Source organism: Columba livia, chromosome 5, assembly GCF_036013475.1.
Source record: "Columba livia isolate bColLiv1 breed racing homer chromosome 5, bColLiv1.pat.W.v2, whole genome shotgun sequence".
Lineage (NCBI taxonomy): Eukaryota > Metazoa > Chordata > Aves > Columbiformes > Columbidae > Columba > Columba livia.
In genome coordinates, this window is record NC_088606.1 from 36438225 (window position 1) to 36461580 (window position 23356).

Here is a 23356-nt window from a genome sequence, read left to right on the forward strand (position 1 = left end):
CAGGCTCATTGCTAGCAAGTCAGACACAGGTACAACGGTGAATTTGTACCACATGGAATGGCTTATTCTAGGATGGCAAGGGCTTGCTCCATCAAGGGTCTGGCCACTTGGTTCACTGCTTCGTGAACAAGAAGGAGGTTACAGAAGCAGGTGGTGCCCCCAGTACCTGCTCTGCTTTTGGTTCCTGGGCTGCTACACATATGCCAAAGGAAAAAGTGTTGTCTTGAGAGAAGCCCTGGGAGGAGACACCACAGCTTCGCACACAGATCTGCACTTATCCTCTGAGATCTTTACTACAAATGTAATAAATGCACATGTAGAGCTGTGAAAGTCGTCTGCTTACCCTAAAGTATGTGATTGCCTGATCTTACTCTGAAGTACAAGGGATGTTAAAAATCTCTAGTCCTTTTTTTCTGCAGGTGATTCCTGACTTAAATCTTTGTGGAAAAATTCAGCACCCAGAGGTACGCAAGCTAGTGCTCATTAAGCCACTGCAGGTACTAAAAGCCATACGGTGCTGTGCTCCATCCTGCTAAGTTAATCACGCTGGGCAGCAGAGTACTTTGGCCCACAGAGTGCGCTGCCATGTGGCTATACCACTTCCAGCACCTGAATTAGTACAAACACCTACTCAGGAAGGCATTTTGCCTTAGAAAATTACTCTTAATTCCATGGGTTCGAGTGGAAATGTTAGTCAGGCTAAAGAGGGAGAAAGACTGAGGTAGTGTATAAGTGTCATCACTGCTTATGATCTCACTTGAGAGCATCTTGTTTAAAGTTTCAGCTACTTAACTGAGACCAAATGTGGAAGGTGAGTTGTCACAGCCTTAGAACAGATCGGCAGCATCACGCAACTGCAGACTGTGCTGCACGTGGTGTGCTGTGCAGCTCCAGCACGCAGCCGGGACCAGCTGCTGCTGAACAAGGACTGTGATGAGCACAGGAGGTGATACGAGCGCTGCTGCTAACAGTGGCAGAGCGAGGGCTGGTGGTGACACCTACATTCCCAGATCTTCAACAGCTGGGCAGGTTGGAAGCAGCTCTTATATGTTCTCCATGTTTTGGACTTCTTGCAGGTCTAAAGCAATCTGGCAGGTTTTTTATCCTGAGAGAAGCAGACCATTTTCTCGACTCCTTACTCTGGAGTTGAGGCTGCTCACTCCTCCTTTTGAAGCCACTGGATTTTCTGATGTGAATGGCCTTCATTAGTGTCTCAGAAAACAGCGATTTTTAAATGGTAATCCCAGATGCTTGACGTCAGTTTGTATTTATGCTTTAGTCAATTTAGGAGCTAAAGACCCTTAAGTATCTGATGGTGCTGTTTGTTTATGCTGTTGTGTGGCATGCTGTCCTGCTTTGATGCTATAATGAAGAAGAAAGAGAAGGAAATACAATCAATTTGCTCTTTAATAAAAATAAGTAAACATATGCAGTTGAGACAATATTTATTAAATATGTGAGTTTAGACACACATAGTGCTTGTAGATCTCTGGCCTCTCAAGCATGGGACACTTTCCACTGCAGAATTTGTCTTTTCTTTGTGGTTAAACCCCTTTGAAAGATATCCATAGTGTTACTTCAGTATGGTTCTTTACCTAGTATTCTGGGAATGAGAGTAAGGGCATTTGCCTTTCTTTTTCAGTTTTCATTGAAGGATCTCTAAGTACTTTTCACAAACCAATGAAATAATTCTTGCTTCAGGCCTCGAAGTAGGTCAGGATTAACCCCAAACAGCACTGATCAGGAGCTGATGGAAATGGCAATGTCCTGACAGCTCCCAGAAGGCCATTTCAGACCTGGGAGTGGGAGTTTAACATTTCTACCTGTTCACCAAGCTTCCAGATTTGAGGAGCAATTTAATAAACTTCCAAGAAAGTTGGAGAACTGGGGAAGTGCTACCTGGTTTCCACCATCTGAAGCTGTCCTAGAAACGGTTTCGTACATCATCACATTGCTCTGTCTGCCCAAGTCAAAGTCAGCGCACGAAGGGACTGTCAGGCTGACAGGCAGCATGGTTCTGTCTGTCTTGTACAAAACAGGACTGATTTCCCTCTGTTCACTACATAATCCCATCTCCATCAGTAGAATACTTTTGGGTAAATATTGCTAGGGGCAACAAGCCATGTTAGAGGCTAAACTGAGCTGACCATCTGCTCTATCAGCTCGTGTTGTTGCAGTTACTGCAGAGTTTATCTATATCGCTGTTTGTGTTGTCAGACCACTCAGCTGATACCACAGCTCTTCCTACTGCTCCTGTTTCTCCATGAGCTCCTCGGGTAACTTGCCCCTTTCTGTACCTTACCTCCACTGCAAGACTCTGCTGCAATCACAGGGACCATAAGCCTCCTGTCTGAACCCCAGCTTTGGCAGTTTAACACAAACGGGCTGATTGCTGACGAGCTATAGCTTCCATTAAAGCCCACAACAGCTGCAGTTGTCAGTGCTTTGGATGGCAGAAAACATTTTACACACTTGCCTTCAGGCACAAGTAGAGCAGCAAGTTCGCCACTGTTGTTCAGTGCCTTTGCTATAACATCCATACAATGGTACATAACAGGCTTTCAAGGGTAAATTGACAAAAAGCTTCTCTGGTCAATCTCTTTGAGTTTCAATGTATGTGGAATAATACATAATTTCAACCAATCCTTCATATAAATGCATATACTCACAGTGAGTATGTGTTTTGATGCATAAATGTGGCTGATATTTTCCATGCCGCACCACTGACTGCATCGTAACTTCTACTGGCAAAGAAGAGCCGCCACCTGCTTAGCTGCCAACCCTGGTCTGGGCCCACGCACTGCCACTTTCTTGAGCACATGAAATCCAGAGAAGATCCAAAATGAAGCTCCACAAACACATGAAGCAGGTTAAGATTTGGGTTGATTACACTTGACCTTGCAAGCTGTGTGTCTGCATGTTTTGGTACGTGGGAAGGCCTCAGGTTGATGTGGCAAAGGCGTTAAAGCCTCTTATTGATGTGTTCTTAGCTCAGAGACGGGGGTTAGGCCCATGTTTTTCAAACATGTTTTACATAAGATTTAAAAATCAGATTTAATGTCTAAGGCAAACATGCCATACTATTCTGCTTCATCTTTTAAAAAAAATGGGACTTATCACCTTGAGGACCTTCAGATGTCTTTGCTAGAATGTCTTTCCCTCTGTGTGCACTCTCTTATTGCTAATTAGAGCGGTGTGTACCCAACCTGACTCAGACCCACCCACTCTTCCTCAGCTAAGGCATTGACCAAAAGCACTCCCACCCAGGCTGCTGTGCTGATCCTAGGAATCCTGTTCTGCTGCTGCTCCACCTGTTGGCCACTGGTGCCTGTCTGTAATCTCTGATCTCGGTCATGTTGCAAATTCTCCAGGCCAGGACTTGCATTTTTGTTGTAACATGGATATGAGCCTGTCTCCAACAGGATCTGGGAAGTGCTATCATTAAAAAAGTCTCTTGAAGTCTTTAAGGATAAGAGTAAACATCCCAGCTCTGTTTCACTAATAAAACAGCTTGGCCAAAATGTCCACGAGGCACCTTTGTTGCCCCTTTCCGTCCAGCCTGGTCTTATAGCATCACGCAGGAAGGCAAATCTCTGCTGATGACCTGAGTGTGCGAGCGAGGCCCATGGAGGGGAGCACGGCTGGTGGCACACTGGGAGTCTTCTCCCTGGGATTCCTCTGCAGATGACACACAGGTGTCCACATTAGCCAGATGCTGGCATGCTCCAGCAAAACATATTGTTAATGTCACTGGGCAGTCATCTCTCTCTTCAGCAGAGGCTGGTTGGAGTTAGTACGATAATTACAATTATATTTTGTTTGACAAACATGATGACAAAGCACAGCTGCCCTTTGATCTCACAGTAGAGGCAGTGTGGCCCTGGCAGCGTGCTGATGGTGGGGCTTGGTGCTGCATTACTGCTGGAAGCAGCATGGACATCTCCAAATGCCCAGCATAGGCTACAGGTGTTCTGAACACTGGTCTCTGGGCAAGAGCCAGGCATACACCCAGCACAACGCTGGTGGTGAAGGTGGTGTTGGCACTACATTTATGTCCCAGCAACACTGCCTGTGACCTTGTGGCTGCCCACAAAGCTGGTCTGAAGCCTGACTGTGGCTGCTGCCATGTATGGTCCATTAAACCTTGTTTCTCCGCTTTATCTTCCATTGCCTCAGCTGAGTCCTTCTACCTGACCAACCGCCTGCTGGCAAGGTCTGACTGTTAGGGCTTTGGTGTTAGTCTCAACTTCCTGATTTGGTTCTGGTGACTTAATCCTTGCCACTTGACAACTTTTCCTTGGCCAGGGCTCCAGAGCGCTGTCCCCTCCAGCTCTTCATTGTCACCTCACGGCCGCTCTGTTGTCCCTCCTCTTCCTTGGAAATCCTGCTCAGCTCAGCTGTGTCCCCAGCCTGGGTGCCCCCATCCAGTTACCCAGCTTTTACTGCCATCTCCTCCTCATATCTCAGGCCTCTGCCTCCCTCCTAGCTTGCCGCTGTCTCTCCACACCTGCATTTTGCTCAGTTCCTCCAGCATTTCTTCCCAGACGAGTTACCAGCAACTCAAACCGCCAGTAGCCAGAGCAGACTGCTGCTCCTTTTTGCTTCTCATGTTCCCTGCTCTTGTCTTTTCTCCCTGGCAGACACATTACAAATGGAACAGGCAGAGACATCTTTGACCTCCTCTTCTTTATTTGCCTTTATGTCTTACCACCTTGTCCCTATCCCCTGAGGTCTCCCTGCTGGGCTGGTGTCCCATATGCCTGTTTCCCGTTACTCATTCCATACGCAAGATGTTTTCTTCAGCTGACCTGCTAGAACATCCCCTTGTCCCCATGCCAGTCTGTCTCGCCAGCTCTGCAAAACCCAGCAAATTAAATCATGTGTGTATCTATTTCACATATTTATGAGTGTGATACTAATCCCTGCATAGTGAAAGGGTCCTATATAGAAAAGGGGAAATGAGGACACCAGCATTAAAGGGACAAGTGGGGGAAGGGGAAACCAAGTTCAAGGGCAGATGTCAAGGAGGTGAGTTTACAGTGTTGAAAAAATGCAGAAAACTGACACCACAGCAGACAAGAGTATCACTGACAAGTCACATCAGTGTTCTTTATCTGCTAGTTCTGCTTTTAAGCTCTCACCTTTTCCTGCTCTCTGCACTTAGGTCTTCAGAGCAGTGACCAACCCCTTCAACTGGCTCAAAAAAATGTACAGAGAAATAAAAAACCCCAGCAGACACCCCTTTTTTCTGTGCCTTCTGTGATAACAGACACCTCTCCTTCCCTTTCCCCCAGCAGGAAAGCTGATCTGTCAGACTGATTGGTTTGTGAAGGCAGCCCTCCCAGGCCTCCTCGCCGAATGCTCCGTCTGATCTCCTGCCACTGTGAGTGCAGGGAAAGCTCCTCTCGGCTTCCCGAGTGCAGCTCACACGCCGTGCAGGTCCCAGCGGGAGAAGGATTTGCATGTGATGCCGTTACAGTGACCTCCTGAAACACGGCTCTGTTGCCCATCTGCTGTGTGCTATTGCTTTCCCAGGACACAAAAGCAGGTGAAATGTCTGTTGGATGCCACAGAAACCTCTCAGGCTGCAGCATTGGTACAATAACCCTCCTTAGAGCAATACTGAGAGATCCTTTGTGCGCGGGAGCTCCTTTTAAATTGGGCTGGGACTTTTATTGCCCTTTAAAGGATTCCACAATGACCGACCTGGAGATTTGTCAGTTGCGTCCCAGTAATATTTTAACACAATGCAGACAGCAGATGCTTCAAGAAGATTATATTTCTTCATGTACATTGGGTCTGCAGGGAGATTACACATTCAGGGTCAAGGGCTTTAGGAGGCTGGCTTTGCAGCCCTGCAGGAGGATTTTTCTGTTTCCAGTAAAAAGTATCGGTAAAGCACAAGGCATTCTGCCAAGCCTTCCATATGGAGTCAGCAGGAAATGCTGCTCCCAAGAGAGATTTTACCTGTGGCTCTGTCAGGGATTGCTTTTATTATAATAACAGCAATTGATCACATAGCCCCCAGTGCTGCAACACCTTGCAGCCTGAGTATCAGGGCTGAGCATGAGCGGAGGAGCAGCACTTACCCACTGGACTGTAAAAAGGTTGTTCATGTGGGGGAAAACTGTCTGCCTCCGTAAAGGCATGCAGAAATGGGCACAGTGTAACAGGATGGTGAGTTTGAAATGCAGACATCTTGGCCAAGGCAATCATCAGCTGGCCAGCACAGATGATCTTGCAAGGGAGAGAATTATGTCCAAAGATACAACAAAAGCCCTCAGGGGGTCCTCACTGTACAAACTGACAAGCCAGAGATTATCTAAGTTTTAAAGAGGTTTCACAAAGAAGCTGCTTCCTCCTGCTCCAATCTTGTACAACAGCTGATTTTTTTGCTTTGGATATTGAATGACTCAGACTGAGCAAGCCCTACCAGGCTGGGAATCTCCAGTTCCACAAGACTTACAGATTCAAACCTTGACACCAGCCCCTGCAAAGTCCAGTCCCGAGAACATCAGCAACTATCAGTAAAATTCAAGCGCAGGCACTGCAGGGTGCCAGCTCCCAGCCATGGTGCTTGGAAGCTGTTGGAGCCCCCTCTGGCACCGGCCTGGCCCGGTGCAGGCCAGTGCTGCTCTCCCAGGCACTGGTGATGGTGAGGCTGGACTATCCCAAACGGGGAGCCCACCCGCCTGCAAGGCAAAAGCACATCCCAGCACAGACATGGGCCTTCCCGTGCCAGTTCCTGAAAAAAAAACAAAACAAGGAAAAGGTAGTATCCCTGGTCCAGATTAATTTCTCCATGGTTCCATGTCTCGCATGCTCAGTGTGAAACGCTACTTAATCACAAAGGGGATGTTTTATGCTCACTGGATGCTGAAATAAGTAACAGCACCATGGGGAACACGGACCTCAGTTATTGCTAAATCCTACCTCAGACAAAGCTGCTTCTAATTTCCATGAGTGTTTTCCTAAGGAAGGAGCAAATGTTAACCAAGGAAACCAGGAGTTACCTCAAGTGCTGAAATATGCACAAGAGAAAGGAGCTGGTTTTAGCAGGTGCCCTCCAAAGCCTGCAGAGCCATACGGGGCATCATTTTGGACGTTGCACTGCAGCTGGCGTTCCAACAGGAACTGCCCTACCATGTACCCCCCACCCTCATGCAGAGTTTAATGGTACCAGAAATGGTAAATGTCAGGATGTGTTTGTGCAGTGGAATGTAGAAACTATGGTTAGGTAAAGCAGTGACCACAAGAGAGGCTGTGTAAATGCTAAAGAGCCCTTAAAGAGATGTCACAAATAGCCCTGATTTCTCTCTTCATCCTGCTAACAGCTGCCATGTGCTACAGTCCCCTTGTCAGGATAGTTCAGGATGCCTGTCAGAATGTGCTTTCCTGGCACCTAGCCTGCCTCCTTGCTAGGGATCAGCAGCATGGCAGCAGCCAGCCTTGGGGGACCAGGGCGTCAGGACATCCCTGCGACATCCTCTAGAGGAACAAGGAGTCTGCGATAATTCCCTGAGCTCCCCCAGTCAGCAAACCATGATATTTGCATCTAGCTCTAACCTTTTTCAGGTTTAGGAGTAAATGAGTTTCTGAGGGGTAAGCCTGGAGCACAGTTATTCAGAAGCAATGCAATAATAAATTTTGCTTTACTCAAGTCATCAGTCCTCCTGCCTTGGTGTATATGAACAATGTCTTACTCTCCTTGGATTCCCTCTATACCCACATTTTGTGGCTGAAGTGGTGGCAGCAATTTCCTTTTTTGTCCGTGTTTTGAACAGGCAGAAGGAGGAACAGAGGCACTGGTAAGCAGGGGAAGTTAGCAGTGGGGAGGAGAGATTGAAGGAATTAATGCCCATCCAAACCTATTTATTTTAAAATATGTAGTTCTGATGTTATATGTTGACTTTGGTTGTTGACAGACTGCATGAAAAGAGTCAATGTGTTACTTCAGGCATTTTTGGCAGATATGTAGGAAAGCTATGCAGTTAAGATCAGCAGCTAACCCACAACAAAGCTTAATCTCCAGCCAAAAGCTTAATCCAACAGAAACCAAACATCTGCCCTCCTTGGGCACTATGGGATGGAGACAGAGGTCTTGGCTTCTGGGGTGGCTCCTTCATCTTCTGACTCCTCCCAGACGGCAAAGCAGGACATGTGCACTCGCTCTGTGGTTTAGGTAAGAAATTGGGGCATGGGGTAGCAGATGCCAGGCTCTCAGAGTTACTGCTACAAAACCTCAGACTGAACCATACGTAGATCTAGTACAAATAACAGTATTCCTCCCTTGCCCTGTAAAACCTTCTGCTATTTCTGGCCTTCCTCGCCCAGCGTCTCTTTTCATACACAGCAGATTGAGAACATCATCCCTGGAATAAGAGTGTGCATGCTGCTTTTTTTCACTGTATCTCATTCCTGACCTCTGCTGCTTTTTTACTATTCTGGTCCTTGTTCATAATAGGAAATTGAAAGTCCAAACATTTTATTCACATCTGACATTCATTCATCCTCCCAGTTTTTTGGTTTGTTTTTTTTTCCCCTCTGTCAGATTAAAGGCAGAGAGAAAGAAACAGCCCAAACTGTGTGTTTGTGGCCCATATTTTTAATATCCAAAGCCCTGATTCTGTTCTTAGTCTTGCTTTGTGTAACTTTGTTAATTTCACTGACCTTGTTCTCAATACTCAGCAATGTAAGAAGGAAGTTGGGTGATATATTTAAGGAGTATTTGTTTTAAACATAACATGGATAGTTAAGACAAACAAGTCTCATGCTCATCTGCCTATTTCCCAGCCCTGTTGACTTGTCTACGTTCTTGATCTTATCATTCAAGTTCAGATATTTGAAAAGTGACCACAGATTTAGAGTGACTCAATTTTTACCGGTTTGGGACATCCCTATCCTGATTTTCTTCAGGTAGCTCCAGTTAAAAGTATGGCAGCTGTGCACCCCTGGGGCTGAAAGCATTTCAAGCTGGAAGCCCTAAAATCAAGCCAGCTCAAATCAGAGGCTTTTAAAAAATAATTTGGCCTTCCTATGTGAGCTGGTGAGTCCCTGCTGAGAGGTGATGGAAACACTCAGCTCCCAGTGGAAGCTGAATGAGAGCCAGCTGAAGTAAACCTTTGGTACCATAAGGCTGTTGAGTCACACAGCCCAGTATACACCTGTCCCCGCTGATGCCATGACACAGCACAGCTATCACGAGAGTCAGTGATAGATGCAGGATGGCACAATCTTCTGTCAGTTCAGAAGCACCTTTCCTTACGGTGCACTTTATTTTGCAAGGCTGAGAGTGTTCACATTTCATGCCCTTTCCCTCTTGGGTGTGAAAACTCCTGAGGTTTGGGAAAAATATGCCTTCAGTGACTGCAATGGATTGGATTGGACTGTGATGCTTCCTGCTTATGCATATAAGCCTATACCCTAAAGACCACTGAAAAAAAGTTCAGTTACTGGACAATTAATTGGACCTCAGTTCAGCAAAACAGCTAATTATGCACTCAGCTTCTTGCTCTACAAATGTCCTGTTTTACTTCAATTCAGTATAGGCTTAATTTGCTGCATAGTTCATTTAATAAAATATGCTGTAGTGATTTAAAAAATAGCTATGACACTGTAAAATCAATTTGTTGTGGGTAGTCAATGTAAGGTGAGGATAATGTGATCATAGCTATGGCATCAGAGCCAAATGGTGAATGGCAGACATGCTGCCTGGATACAGTCTATAGTAACTGAGTTTGCAGCAGTGAAGTCCTCCTGGGATGATATTTGAATATATTATTGCTATACAATCATCCCAGTAAATGAATAAGAAGCACCATGCTTCAAAGTAAAAGATAATCACCACAGAAATAATTTGATGTCTTCTTTCCTCTGTGGGTAAATTCTTCTATAAATATCCACTATGAGATCTCTTGCATCTGTTCAGCAACACTGTTCAGAGACAGGACATTGGTTCTCTGGTCTGATCTTGTTTGACAATGGTGAGTTCCTTCCAGGTGGTGTGTGAGAGTAACATTCAATTGCAGGGCACAAAGATGTCTCATTCTTTCAGGGCCAGGCAGAAAAATGTAAGGCGCAAAGACTGTGGGGGCAGAGATCTTTCTCTGCCCAGGGTTGGTGGTTTCTTCTCTCTCCATCCCACTCAGCCACCTTTGCAAACAGTTCAGCAACATCTTCTGGGGAGGATGGTGAAGATGTCTGCAGCAGTTTCCTTTGTAGTCCCAGCCACAGGGATCTTATTCATCGCTTTAAAAAGAAGTAGAATGAAAAGCATGCAAGAGCCAAAGGCCCCAGACTGAACTGATTGATGGAATGAAATGTTCCAGGCTTTGTTTGCTTGCTGGTTAGTGTGTTTGTTGTTTGACATAAGAGCTATTTGGCTCAGTTCAGCTTCTGGGTTATCAGTACGATTAATTTTTAACATCACAAAGCAAAGATTTTTCCAAAAACCAAAGCACTTTCACTGCCATTACTGATTTGGAACATGCTCCTTGGGCAGTGAGCTGAACAAAAATAGTCACATCAGGTGTTTTGGGTTTTTTTTTGACATTGTACATGCATGAGTCTGTCTTTTTTATAAGGGCACCCCCATATCTGGCAACTGCACAGAGATGAGTGTCTGGGACCTACCCTTCTCTGCTGGTGTTGTCCAAGCACAGAAGCTCATCTCTCAGTCAACTCCACTGCCTCCCACTGTCTCTCTTCTCCACCGAAGAACTCTCCAGATGGAGCAAGGGCTGTACATGAAAGCAACAGATGTCCCAATACAGCCACAAAAACTAGGCACCACCGCTGCTAATTTCACTGGTCTCTGTGATGACAAGGGGTGCACAGGACACTTCCTCTACTGGTCGCTGCGAGGTGCTTGGATTTTTCTAGTCTAGTTGCGGGTTCCCACTAGAGGCTGGCTGCTGGGAGGGATCACAGGGTGACATGCTGGATGTGCACATCCCCATGGAACCGGGCTGATCAAAGGGGAACCTCTGAACCACTGAGTTTGCTTCCATAGCCGGTCACAGTGAAACAGATCTGCTTCACAGGACAAAAGTCTAAATATAGCTCAGGTTTCTGACTAACAGGGTACGTTGCAGTTTTCCCATGCTTTAGCAACAAAAAGCTGCAGTGGAGACCTAAGGACTACATCAGTCAGATACTGTCTGCTTTGTATAATGCTCCTAAAGGCCTACTGCAGTGGCATTTGTCATTTCTTGGTCTCCCTCAGCATCCCGGGGAAGGCTGCAGGAAATTTTGTAGCAAGACCTCATGATTGCAGACATCACTGTTGGGATAACTTCAGCATCCCAGTAAACAAACTCAAGGCAGCAAAAATGGGGTGCTGGTAGGGCACAGGCAAAAGGCAGGAGTCAAGTTTGGTTTATGTAGGGTAGATTTGGTTTAACATATATGGGTAAAGATCTGCTTTGGTAACAACGCCACATCGATTATTATGCTTTGGCTCTGCCAGCTCATGGCCTTCTCAGCTAACAGAAACCTAATAGGGAAATATAAAAAGCTCAAAGACTTGAATGACTCCTGCTGTGCCTTTAACCAGAAAAAGCTAAATGAAGTAGGAAGCTGATCTTGGAGGACAATCTGCTTAGATGAGTACAGGCTAAAAGTAGAATAATCCCTGAGGTCTCCCATTTTGTTTGCTGTAATTTGGGCAGAAAGCAATGCAGCTGACGTTTTCAAAGCTGAAATGTGCAGGTGGGTCTGTCCTTCTGCTTGCAATAGCAGTGAAGGTGGCTAGTCTGCTTTCCTGTAAAAAGGGTAGGAGGTACAGATGCTCTCTTTCAAAAACTCTACATTGCTGCTGAAAATTTCTGAAATGGTTTTGGGGATGATGGATGATTCTGAATCCACAGCAGCATGTGTGAAGAGGCAGAAAACAGAGAAATGCCTTCTGCCTGCCCTGAGAAAAAAGCTTCTTTTTCCTGGATGTAAATGTGTGTGGTCAGACAGGTCCTCACTAATACCTGAGGAGGATTCATTATAATTGAGTTTAATCCTTCCTGAGCAGGAGGAAAAAGGTTAATTGCCTGGTGATAAGTATTTTTCTGGTCCACAGACTGTTCAGAGGACTGGGGGAGGGGGAGAATCAGTCAGAATGAGAAGATGGGCTAATTTTTCACAGGTCTGTTTTTCTTCATCTGTTTATTATAGCCAGTCATAATAGTGAGGTTGTGCTTAGCAGCTCGTAGAAACAACAGAAAGATGGTTTCCTTTCCCTCTACTGGATCCCTGGAGCAGACACAGCTGAGAAAGTCTCAAGTGAAGTGGCTTTGCTAAAGCTGTGCTCGTTTTTAACTGAGGTGCAGGACTCCTTGAGAGAGCCCTTAAATTGCCTTTTTTTTTTTTTTTTTTTTGAGATGAGGGGAACCTCAAAAGGTTCAAAGTGAATCTTCATCTCCTTTGGGGAGACAGCAATGGAGAGAATACTTAACTGAAGGTTCCTTTGTGTACCTGTTATTGAGCCACCTCTTGGGACCTTAATCCCAGGAAAGCATGAGCTGGTCCATAATTGCTTTCCAGTCTCAGGAGCACATGTGTGGTGTTGTGGGTTTTTGTTTTGTTTGTTTGTTTGTTTTTTGTTTGTTTTTTAAGAATGTGGTAGGCATCAAGCAGATAACCCCAAGGAACAAGAATATGCTAGACTAATTAGACGCTAGACAGCAAGCATAAGGTGGGGAAATGCTTTCAATATCTGGATTACCCTTGTGAATCAGAGTTGTTGCTGTGTTCTCATAAAGTGAGCTCTGCTGGGGAGAGATTGTCCTTACACAGGGGTAGGGGAGCACTGCTAATTTTAAGGTAAGAACTGATAGTTGGAAAATAGCAATAAACCTGAGGACTGTACTCAGTATCAGTGAGCTGATACTGTGATAATAATGAAGGGAATACTCTGAAATGTTCCAGAACGCAGAATTGTTATCTGAGGATGCTCACAAAAGGCTGTCTTGGGTCTGAGGATGAAACTTTTCTGTGGATTCTGTTCCAGAAGGGAAAAACATTTGCCATTATCTTTTAAGATCTGGAGGCTTGCAGAATTACTTAACTGCTGAGTATTTATTTGGATAAGAACTGATAAGGATTTTATCCTGTGCCTTTCAAATCAGACTCTGCCCCTTAGCAAGCTAATCACCATTCCTTTTTTATTATAATTAGTGTGTTCAGTGTTAGAGCTCTCTGCTTCTATGAGACTACATTTTTATTGCTGTTACACTTTGCCTTTCTGTAAGTCTTGCTCCAGTGTTGCTGGTGTAAAGGACCTTCTTAAATTAATGTGGTGAAGCTCAGTTCTTATAAAGTAATCATCTCTTAGCTTTATTAATCCATTCTTATGAGTTCCAGGGGCAGCTAAAGGCTTAGACTTGAGGAGCTCTCTGCTGTGTCATGCCCAACATGTAAGTCTATTTGGCTGGCACTAATTACTCCGCTTACAGTCTAAATAGGTAAAACAAAAAACTGAGAAGGAAAACAGTCACCCTGTCATACAGGGGCTTGACCAAGGTCACAGAGCAGAGCTGTTTGCAGGGTGCCCTGATTCCCTAGTGACTAGTGTCCCACTCATGTGGAAACTCTGGAGCTGCCCGCTCTGTTGCCACTTGAGAATGTTGATGGTGACCAGGTGTGTGTGAACACTTCTCTAATTATCCTCTGGGTACGTAGTATTAACTTTCTCAAGTTACACAGAGAAGATGATGGATGATTATTTGCCAGCAGGCTTAAAGGTGTATCTGCGTATCTGAGAAGAGTGGAACAGTCATGACTCCACTGAGAAATGTGATGCAAGGAACTTGCGGGAAAGGTACCAGGGGCTATTTGTTCTGCTCACAGACCTTCTAAACCACCTGGCTGGCAAGATTTGCTTGCCTCACTCAACATCCCCAAACAGTTCTCTGGTTTAATACAAGTATTCAGTTTGTGCAGAAGATGGGAAGGAAGCCTGTTGGCCTGGATGTGATGAGGAAGCTCTGCTGCATTTGTGGGAGGGAAAATAGTCCTCAAGGCAAGGTTACCTTTTCCTGCACCTCTGGAGGGAAAGTAGGGCTCCTGCTACTCCTGTACCAAGCAGGAAATAGTCTGTAACAGTTATGCTACAGTCATGCTCTCTTGTTTCCACCGAAACTAAAGCGCAGCAACCGACATCCTTTCCTTCCCTTAGCCAGCTTTCCTCAATTGCAACTTACATTTTTCAGGTCAACTTTTAGAGGCCAGCTACACTAGGAGGAGCTCTCCCTCCATTTCATCTCTTCTCTCCCTGTTCAACTGGCAATTTGCTAAAGCTCCAGGTTGCTTTTGTACAGGCTGCTTACTCCCTGGCTGGCCTCTTAAATCCTCTGGAGTTCTTTGGGCATGTAAGCTCCCTTCACAGTATGAATGGAGCACTAATTCCACTGGCCCTTTTATGGTTGCTGGGCATTTCATGACCGTCAGTTCCTCGCTATGTTTCTCCTGTTTGCTAGTTTGGAAATGTGTCTGTTCTGTACTTTGCACCCTCACTGTTGTATTTATTTTTCAGTGCAGACAAAACCCCTGCCAGGCAGTTCCCAACACACAGGCCTTCAGGCAACATCCCAGGTAACACGGCTCCATTTTTTATTTCAGTTAGTTTAATTTCTAAAATTGTAAAGATCATGCAGACAACATATATAAAATACTAACTTCAGTACTTTCTAGTATGAGCTAGAGTTGGAAAACTCACCCTACAAACATTAGTGAAATCATGTCAGTCATGTTTGACAACTGAGCCTCCCTGTTACATTTCCATTACAGGGCAACAGCTTCTTCAGTCAGAAGACGTTTCTCCCAGATCTGACAGCAGACCAGATGTTTGTAAGGCCTGAATTTGCAGACAAGAACGAGCACTCCAATATTATTTACTAATGCATATATGGATAGCTCCTCCTGCTGAAGACTTTTATGTTTTGTAGGCGCTCTGCACGCAGAGAGTGGTGGGAATTTCTAAGGTAAAGCATGGCAGCACTAATGAGAGGCAACCCCTAGGAAGGCCTGCATCCCAGGTCTCCCCGCCTGGAGCAAAGACATTTATAAGGAAACTGACTCCCCCTTCCCAGCCTGGCCCGGCGGCTCCCACCTTTGGGGACACGCTCATGAGCGCGGATAAACACCGAACACCGCTCCGGCCCCCGAAACTCCTTCATTTCTGAGGGAGCGGCTGCAGGAGAGGCGCTGCCCCAGGCGGCACAGCAGCGGCGGCCACAGATCCCTCACTGGGCCGCAGGCCCCGGGCTCAACCGCCACCGCCGCAGGCCGCCGCTTGCGTTCGCCCCTTCCCGCCCACGGGAACCACTGCTCCCGGCATGCCCTGCGGGCCACCAGCCCTCACGGGTGCGGAGGAGCCAATCGTGAACGTGAGCCTTGTCTCGCGGCCCCGCCTCTTCGCGCGCGCCGCGGGGAGCCTTTGAAAAAGTTCTGAGGTGCGCGGGGTTTCGCTTTCCCCTCCCCCCCCCCAGGCGGGTCTGTCCCGCCCGGCCCGGCCCGGCGTGAGGTTGTTGCCCGCTGGTTTGCGGGGGGAGCGGGGTTTCAGGTGCCGGCGGCGCTGCCGGGAGCGAGGGCGGGCTGGGCCAGGGCTGCGGGTCTCGGAGCGATGGGGCGGTCACCTGTGGCGGGGCGGCGGGAGGGCCGCCGCGGCCGCCCGCGGGTGTCGGGGTCATCAGTTCCCGTTCTCGTTGCGTATGAGGGGATAAGGCCAAGGGCACCCGGGCCACCCGGTGTGAGAGCCGACATCGCTTGTGCTTGCCCCTTCACCCGTGTCTTCCCCATCGGCCCGGCCCCACAGAGCGGTCCCGCGCACCTGCGGCCGCCACCTGAGGCACGGGGGCAGTGCCCAGTGCCGGGGTTGTGCTCGGGCTTTGTTCGCTGCCGCGGGTGGGACGTGTGTGCGAACCCGAACCCGCCGCTGTGCCCCGGGCAGGGTGTGCGCTTCGTGTGATAAGCGGTTGTTGTCACAGCTGGGAACATGAAGCTCTGCAAGCGCTTGATTTTTCTCCTGCCTGAAGAGGTTTTGGGGGGGTGGGGTGGGGCAATAGTTTCCATCTTGTGAGGATGTGGAGGCCTGTTCATCTGCAAAAGCTGTAGCAATTTCACATTATTTAAAACCCTTTTTATTTTGCCTAAACTTCTGGCTAAATAAATACTAGGAATGTTGCCTAAATAGTACGTGTGAAATAGCTGTGTCCTCGAACACATACGTAGGTCAGGAAAACACGTGCTTTAGGTTGTACTGAGCTGAATACTGTCCTGTGGAGTTTTGTTCGGTAGAATGGAATGACACACAAAAAAAGGGGGCAAATGAAAATAGCTGAGGGAACAAGGATTCATAGTTGCAGTGGAATCTTGTCTGCTATGCAAAATAATCCTGAGGCTTATCTGAAATAATCAGATATTCTTTAAGCAGTAATCTTAATAAAAACAATTTGCTTAAGTGACTGAATGTACCACAATTGTTGCTGCTTTGATCCAGTGGTATTCTTGTTTACTTTTACCAGAAAACAAATTTATGTTGTAGTTTTTATCTTCATGTGCCTAGCTTTGGCCTCCGATTTCTTTCACACTGTTGGTTAAATTGAAGAACTCTTTATGGAGTGTATTTGTTTCATAAGTCGTTACCCTGAACTTTATGAGATGGGTTTGACTAGTTTGACCATCTTGAGTCTTTCATAGTAGAGTGTGTTTCCAGCCCTTCAGTCTTTCTGGTGTCTCCAGGTCCTTCCTGTTCTTTTTAACATCTGTCATGAATTGTGGGTCACCAGGACTGAGTGTTGTGTTCTAGCAGTAAATGTTCTAGGGCTGAGTATTGTGATGACTGTTCATGCTTAGGCATCCAAAGACCTTATTTCTTTCCAGTGCAGTATAGCATCAGGATTTCTCGTTCTCTTCACCACTGAGTAATTTCCAGCTTTCTTATGACCCAGAAATCATTCATATGTGATCAAATATGAGGAGATATAATTTGACATAACTGCTTTCAGAGGGGTAATATCACAGTATCACAGTATGTTAGGGATTGGAAGGGACCTCAAATGTGACGTAGACTTATACAGGAAGTCTATATCACATTAACTTTTATATATGGATATGTATACACACATGCACACACTTTTCTTTAGCAGGGAGCAAGTGGAATTGTCTGCACAGTCATATTCCAAACATCTTTCAAATCTTTTTTTCTTTGCCCTGTAGATTGGAGAGCATGGCTACTAAGAAACTGCGAAGAGCAAGGTTGTCTCAGGAGCTGTGTGAAAGGCTGAGTCGCCATCAGATCACTACCTGTCAGGTGAAAGTGTGTTTTGTTTTGTTTTCTTCCTCGATGGGGCTGCATTGTGTTTTAATGCCTGTACTATTTACTTTTTTTTGGCAGTTTTATTTACAGGGAGCTTTACTTTCTGTAAAACAGGGGACATTTCAGGCTTCGTCTGGCCTGATGCCTTGTAAAAACATAGTTTTAAAACAATAGATGCCTAACTAAAACATTTAAACTTATATATACCTTCCCTTCTAAAAAACCTGAAGATGCTTCATTTTAGCAGGAGTGTTCAGCCACTACATCTGTTTGTGAACACTTCACAAAAATACATTTATAGCACATAATCTAGTGTGTGAATGTGCTGTGATATTAAACTGTCAGTTATGGGTTGATTCAGCAGTACACTTTGAAGATGTTCTCATGAATGCTCACCTAAAGAGAGCCAAGAAGGCCTTATATATTTCAGTAGTATGTGTGATAAATACAGGATCTAGCCCTGGGATGGCAATCTAGAAGACATGATATAATTTGAATGTTTTTCAGGTAGGCAGAGACTTTTGTGGACACAAAGGTGTTATCTTCATTATCCCACAGTTCTTGAATGCTTGGTCCTTTGAGTCCATGTCCCTTAAAATATCAATACCATTTCTTTTAATATACTGGTGTCAGAGAAAGGTATGAGAGGTGTAACAAAACAGTGCGTAACATGGCAGAGTTGCTAAACCTGTGGGATGTGCACTAGTTGAGTATTAACTGCATCAGTTTAGTATCCAGTCTTAATTTCTAGGTTGAGCTCTCTGAACTGTTCTATTATCTTTCAGGACTTTTTATGTCTTTCCCTCTTGGAGCTGATGAAGGTGACGGGACAGAGCTATTATGATGTGCAGAAACTCCTCTGTAAAGTCAGCCGAGCTTGTGCTCCCAAAATGCAGACAGTAAGTGCACTTGTGTTGATTCTCTTTGTAATGCAATACCTGGGAAAAAGCTAAACGGTGTCACTCATCTTTTTTCCTGGGAGGTTTGTGATGTTTGATTGCACAATGAAATAATACTTTTAATTTTTCATCTCTGAGATACTTTAGTTTGATGCAGTGACTTTTATTAGGCATTATAGCCTCAAGAGATTGTTCAGGCTTGCAGAATCGGTTCTGAGTGCAATACGGAAATACAGCATTCTCTCTTGCAATCCAGCCTATAAAAATTGCTTCTCGTTTGGAGCCTCCAAGTCAAAAACAATAAAACCAATATGGTTTAATACAAGCAAAGAATAAGAATTTCAGTATAAATATTGGTTTGAGACATAAAATGGGTGCATAGAAGTGAAGTGATCCTGAAAATAACTTCTTAAGGATTTTTTTCCATACATGTAAATGAGCTGTGGTGTGGGTTAGGCTACAGGTGGCCTGACTGGGGAGAGTACAAGAAGGAAACAGTTGTTAGCTGCAATGCAGTGGCTGGATTTTGTGTTGTTTTTTGAATTCAGGTGAAAAGATGTCAAAAATGGTGTCTTTTTAGAACAGAGAGGACATAGACAGTTCTGACCTGTCTCAATGCAGCCTGCTTTTTTCCTGAGAAAAATAAGCCACATCAAAATTTATTATGTGTAATTGGCATAGTAATTGTAGCAGTAACTCTGTGAAACTTTAAATTCACAAACATACTGCATTAAAGTTAGCGATATGCAGAATTTATATAGCTTATCCTGTAAACCTAGCTAATTACTAGTTTTCTGTCCATAACTGTTAATAATCATCCATATATTTAAGACAGATGGAAGTTTTAAGTAGACTTCTAGCATTTACTTTTGCCTGTCGTCCACACATCACTGTTCAATCAGATTTCTTTGCCAAGAAGCTTGGTAGATAAGAAACAGCAGTTGTCAAGGACTGTTAATACAGAGCCAGCTGACAGATGACCAGCTATGTAAGTGCATACAATACAGAGCTGTATGTCCCAAAACAGAGGATGTTGACTCTTTTTAAGGAATGTCGACTGAATCTTTGCAAACATAGGATTTCAAAGGGACTTCAGGTCAGAGTGACTGATATAACTTCATGATTGATGTAGCAAGAAGATTTGATAATATCTTTGATTTTTTTAAAAAAAAGATAATAGGACTTGCAAATAAGGGAAAAATACTATCCAGATATAACATTAGAAGCGCTGGTAGCAAAACTTGAGATTATGCCAAGATATACAGTAGAACTCTAATTTCTGGAAAACTTGGCTCACAGTATGAAGTACAGAGTGAATGAAGCCTACTTAGCTCATCAGAGAGGAAGTTAGCTAAGGGGTGACTAGAGCAACAACCTTTAGATTTTGGACTGTTCCTTTTAAAATCAGACTGCTGGTGTGTAGGATACTCAGTGGTTGAGGCATGTCTCAGTTTTAGCAAGATGCGAGCAAGACTTGTTTCTTTTGAAAACATCACCTTCTGATGTTTCAAGATCAGCATTACCATTATCTGATGTAAATTAATTCCTCAAATGAAGAGAATTCTTATGAACTAGATTTCTGATCTTGGGCCACTTCCTTCTGTCAGCGGAAGAACTAGGAATTCAACTCTTCACTTTTATACTTATCTCTTTCCCATCTTCTTGACTAGTCTTCCTCACAAAAGTGGAAAATGATCAATGGCTACTGGATCAGTCCAGACTTGTTTGAAGACTTGAGAATATTTAGCAAACCTTTCATTGAAGCCAGCCAGTTTCTAATTGGTAACAAATGTTAACCCAGGGACTTCTTGATTTTAGGTTTCATGTGAATGTCCTGCATTGGTCATTAACCACACACATATTTAAAAGCTGAAGTTTTATGAGTTACAGCAAATCTTGTTGAATAGGAGCAGAGAAAACCTTTGACACATAATTATAAAAAGCTTATTATAATTTAACATTGTGGTGAGGGTGATACAACACACTTAATTTTCTCTGTGACCTATAAATGAGATATAAATGCAAGGGAAGGATGATGGGCTAACAGGGGGCTATAACTGAAGATAGGAATAGTTTGCTTATTGGCAAGTGTTAAGACATTCTATGTTGATGAAAGTAAATGTGAGCAATTTGCTATTTCCATTTAAAATAAAAGGTGTTTTCTGATTTGTGTGGGTTTTTTCCTTTATTTTTTTCTTCTTCCCCTTCTCCCCGCTCCCCCACTATTCTAGGCTTATGAAATGAAACTAAAGAAGTCTGTCAGTCCCTCTTCAGCCTTTTTATCCACCACGCTACATAGTTTGGATAAAGTCTTGCATGGTGGAGTGCCCTGTGGATCCCTCACAGAGGTAAGTTGTTTAATATTAATATATTTTTGCCACAGTGACAGATCACAACTTGAAGTCAAAAGTCACATATAGATTGGACTGTCTTGTGTTAGGTGTTTTAAACACTATGCAAAAAAATTTGGATTAGTGCTTTTGGTTTTAGTGGTTAGAGGCTGCACCTTGTTTTTGTTTTTTCTTTTTTCCTTTCCACCCAGCATGTCAAGTAAATAAGAAAATGAAGGAATGAAAAAATTTGGTGACTCTATTTTTCTTTAAAAAAGTGAAAATTTTCCCAGGAAATCTGTGAGATTTGTTGACTGGATTTTACAGTGAGAAAGCTGCAGTGTGGTTTCGTGGTCAGAGCACAAGGTGCTGAATCAGGAGTCTGTCCTTTTGATTCTGACTCCCTCTGACTTTACTAATTCACTTTTCATGACGGTACAATAAGCAAATAGGACAAAAGGGCGAAACATATGGGCATGACAATGACTTTGTCAAGCTTTTATATTAAAATGTAACTAACTTCAAATAGGACAAAAGGGCAAAACATATGGGCATGACAATGACTTTGTCAAGCTTTTATATTAAAATGTAACTAACTTATGCGATAAATATGTAATGCATTCTTTTTAGAAAAGACACTGTAATTAAGGCCTGTACTATATGCGCATACATGGCAAGGCTACAAATTTCATATATATGTATATATATTGCTATAGATCTGTTGCTCTCTGGCCTTTGTATGCAATGCTACTTTTTTGCATGGAATTTTCTTTTAAGAACAAGGGAGCACTTCATCTTCTGGTGCTTGGATTTCTCTCTGACCTCACAGACATTGATAATAATGTACATAGTTTGTATAATCTGAAAAGACAGGAATTATGTAGATGCTTATAGGAGTCATTGGGTATTATAAAAATGCAAGAATGCAATCTCTGGCTTAGAAATTTGCTGAGCTATGAGTGGAGATGGAGGAATGTATATAATGGAGAGAATATTGATATATGTGTGCCCTGTTCTTATGTTATTCCCCTATCCATCTGTTGTAGGCCCTGGTAGAGAGAGAATCCAGAGATAGAGTTTTTATGAAATGTGGCTGTACTTGCATTCTTAAAGTTAAGTTCTGAAGTCACCTGTGCACTTGAAATGGTTAGAAAAATATGTATTGTGTGCTTTGTGCTCTGACTTTAGACAGGTTTAAATAATTTTTTTGCTTGAACACTTAAATGGTCCTTACCAAGTGCTTTCTTTGTCTACTGTGGCAAGTTGCCACAGTAGAGGAATATAAGTGAGTAGTTATAAAAATCTTACTATGAGGAAAATACATTTTTGCACACCCTATAATCAAACTAGATTGGTTTTGATCTTGGATAGAAATAATAAATAAATAACTTATTTCAATAGTGACTTAAAACACATTAGAATTTAAGCAGCACTGAGTTTAGATTGTAACAGCTTCTGCTCTAGTACAATTATGTAATGAGAGGCTATTACTTTTTAAATATTCTGAGTATTTTGTTTCCTATACGATATACAGGAATATACAGCATTCAGGTCTTCATAAAAATGTTGAAGAATGCATCCATGAACTTTCATTGGTCTGTCAGAATTATTATATTCTTCATATTTAAGCCTAGCTTTGCTATCAATTTACTATAAGAAAATTAGATCAGAAGAACTTACTCTTAAGATGAATACTGCTAGTCTTTAAATTCTGGGAGAAAAGACTAGGTAATTTCAGTTTCACTGAAGAAGAGCTGTTCTTGTAGCAGAGGGATATGCAGGGTCCTGAGATTGTAACTATACTGTGGTTGAGGATAGTACCTTCAGCAGGAGATGAAGATTTGTTTCCTGAAAATATTTTTATCACCAAAGCAGTGGCCACACTAGATGTAGTTTGACTCCTTTTCTTTTGAATTGTTGTTTATTCAGTCAACTGATGAAATAGCGCAGCCTGTGTTTGAAAAGAAATGATGCTCACTTGTGGCTAGGATCTGGCTTTAAGGGATTTCCGTCTGGTCCACTGACTTCTCCTTGGTGGAGATGAGAATGGCTGTTCACATGCTTATGCTGCTCAAACTTCTGAATTGTGCCTCTTTGGTTGAAATGTGGAGGCACTGCTGCACAGATAGAAGAAAGAAGTAGGATGAAGACATGTCTTCTGCGATACTCTGACTTGTCCTTGAGCCTGTGACTGGCTCATGAGTGGTACCCAGAATAAGGATGTCGCCCTTCTATAGGTCAACCCAGGTAACCCAGTCTATTTTGCCTGCTTTCCCATAGCTTGGCAATTTTGAGTAAAAAATGGCCAGAATGTGAAAGTTTGCATTAAGGAATCCTGGAACATTTTATTCCTAATTAAAACAAATAAATGGATGTGATCCTTTTGGGTCGGAAGAGCCACACGGGTTATTTACAAAGCTGCTGATAACAATGTTGTTAATATTTGCCTTTTTTTCTTAATCCTAGAATAGCTATCATTCAGCTATCGGTGCAGTCCATCTAATGTGTTCTTGCCTGAAGACCAGGTAGAATGGCTGTGGAACACTGACAGACATTCAGCTTGCTGATTGCCATGCTCTTGGCCTTGCTCCAGAGTGAGATTGGGGAAGAGCAGTGGTTAACATGCTGGGCATTCTGTTGGAGTTTAGCTAACCTTTGACTTCCGAATTGATGTGTGTGTTGTGGGTTTTTTTTTTGTGTGTGTGCCTTTTTTTTTTTTCTTAATTTGAAAGTAAATTCTGTAAGCAGTTGATCTCAAAGCGTGGGTGTCAACTATCATTTTCCTGAGATGGTATAAAATAATGCAAATGCTTAATTTT

The 23356-nt window shown here is 43.8% G+C and overlaps 1 protein-coding gene across 13 annotated transcripts in view; it reads left to right on the forward strand.

Annotated features, from left to right (window-relative positions):
- The window catches only part of RAD51B (RAD51 paralog B), a 441378-nt gene that overhangs the window by 23279 nt on the left and 394743 nt on the right, over positions 1–23356 (forward strand). For 6 of the 13 annotated variants that reach the window (XM_065064381.1, XM_065064378.1, XM_065064377.1 and 3 more), the window contains exons 2-6: positions 14525–14583; positions 14779–14972; positions 17209–17302; positions 18094–18207; positions 20439–20555. In XM_065064381.1, the coding sequence (XP_064920453.1) occupies positions 14926–14972; positions 17209–17302; positions 18094–18207; positions 20439–20555 (372 nt within the window). In that variant the 5' untranslated portion in view covers positions 14525–14583; positions 14779–14925. The other 7 variants (XM_065064383.1, XM_065064379.1, XM_065064380.1 and 4 more) reach the window with 4 other exon arrangements.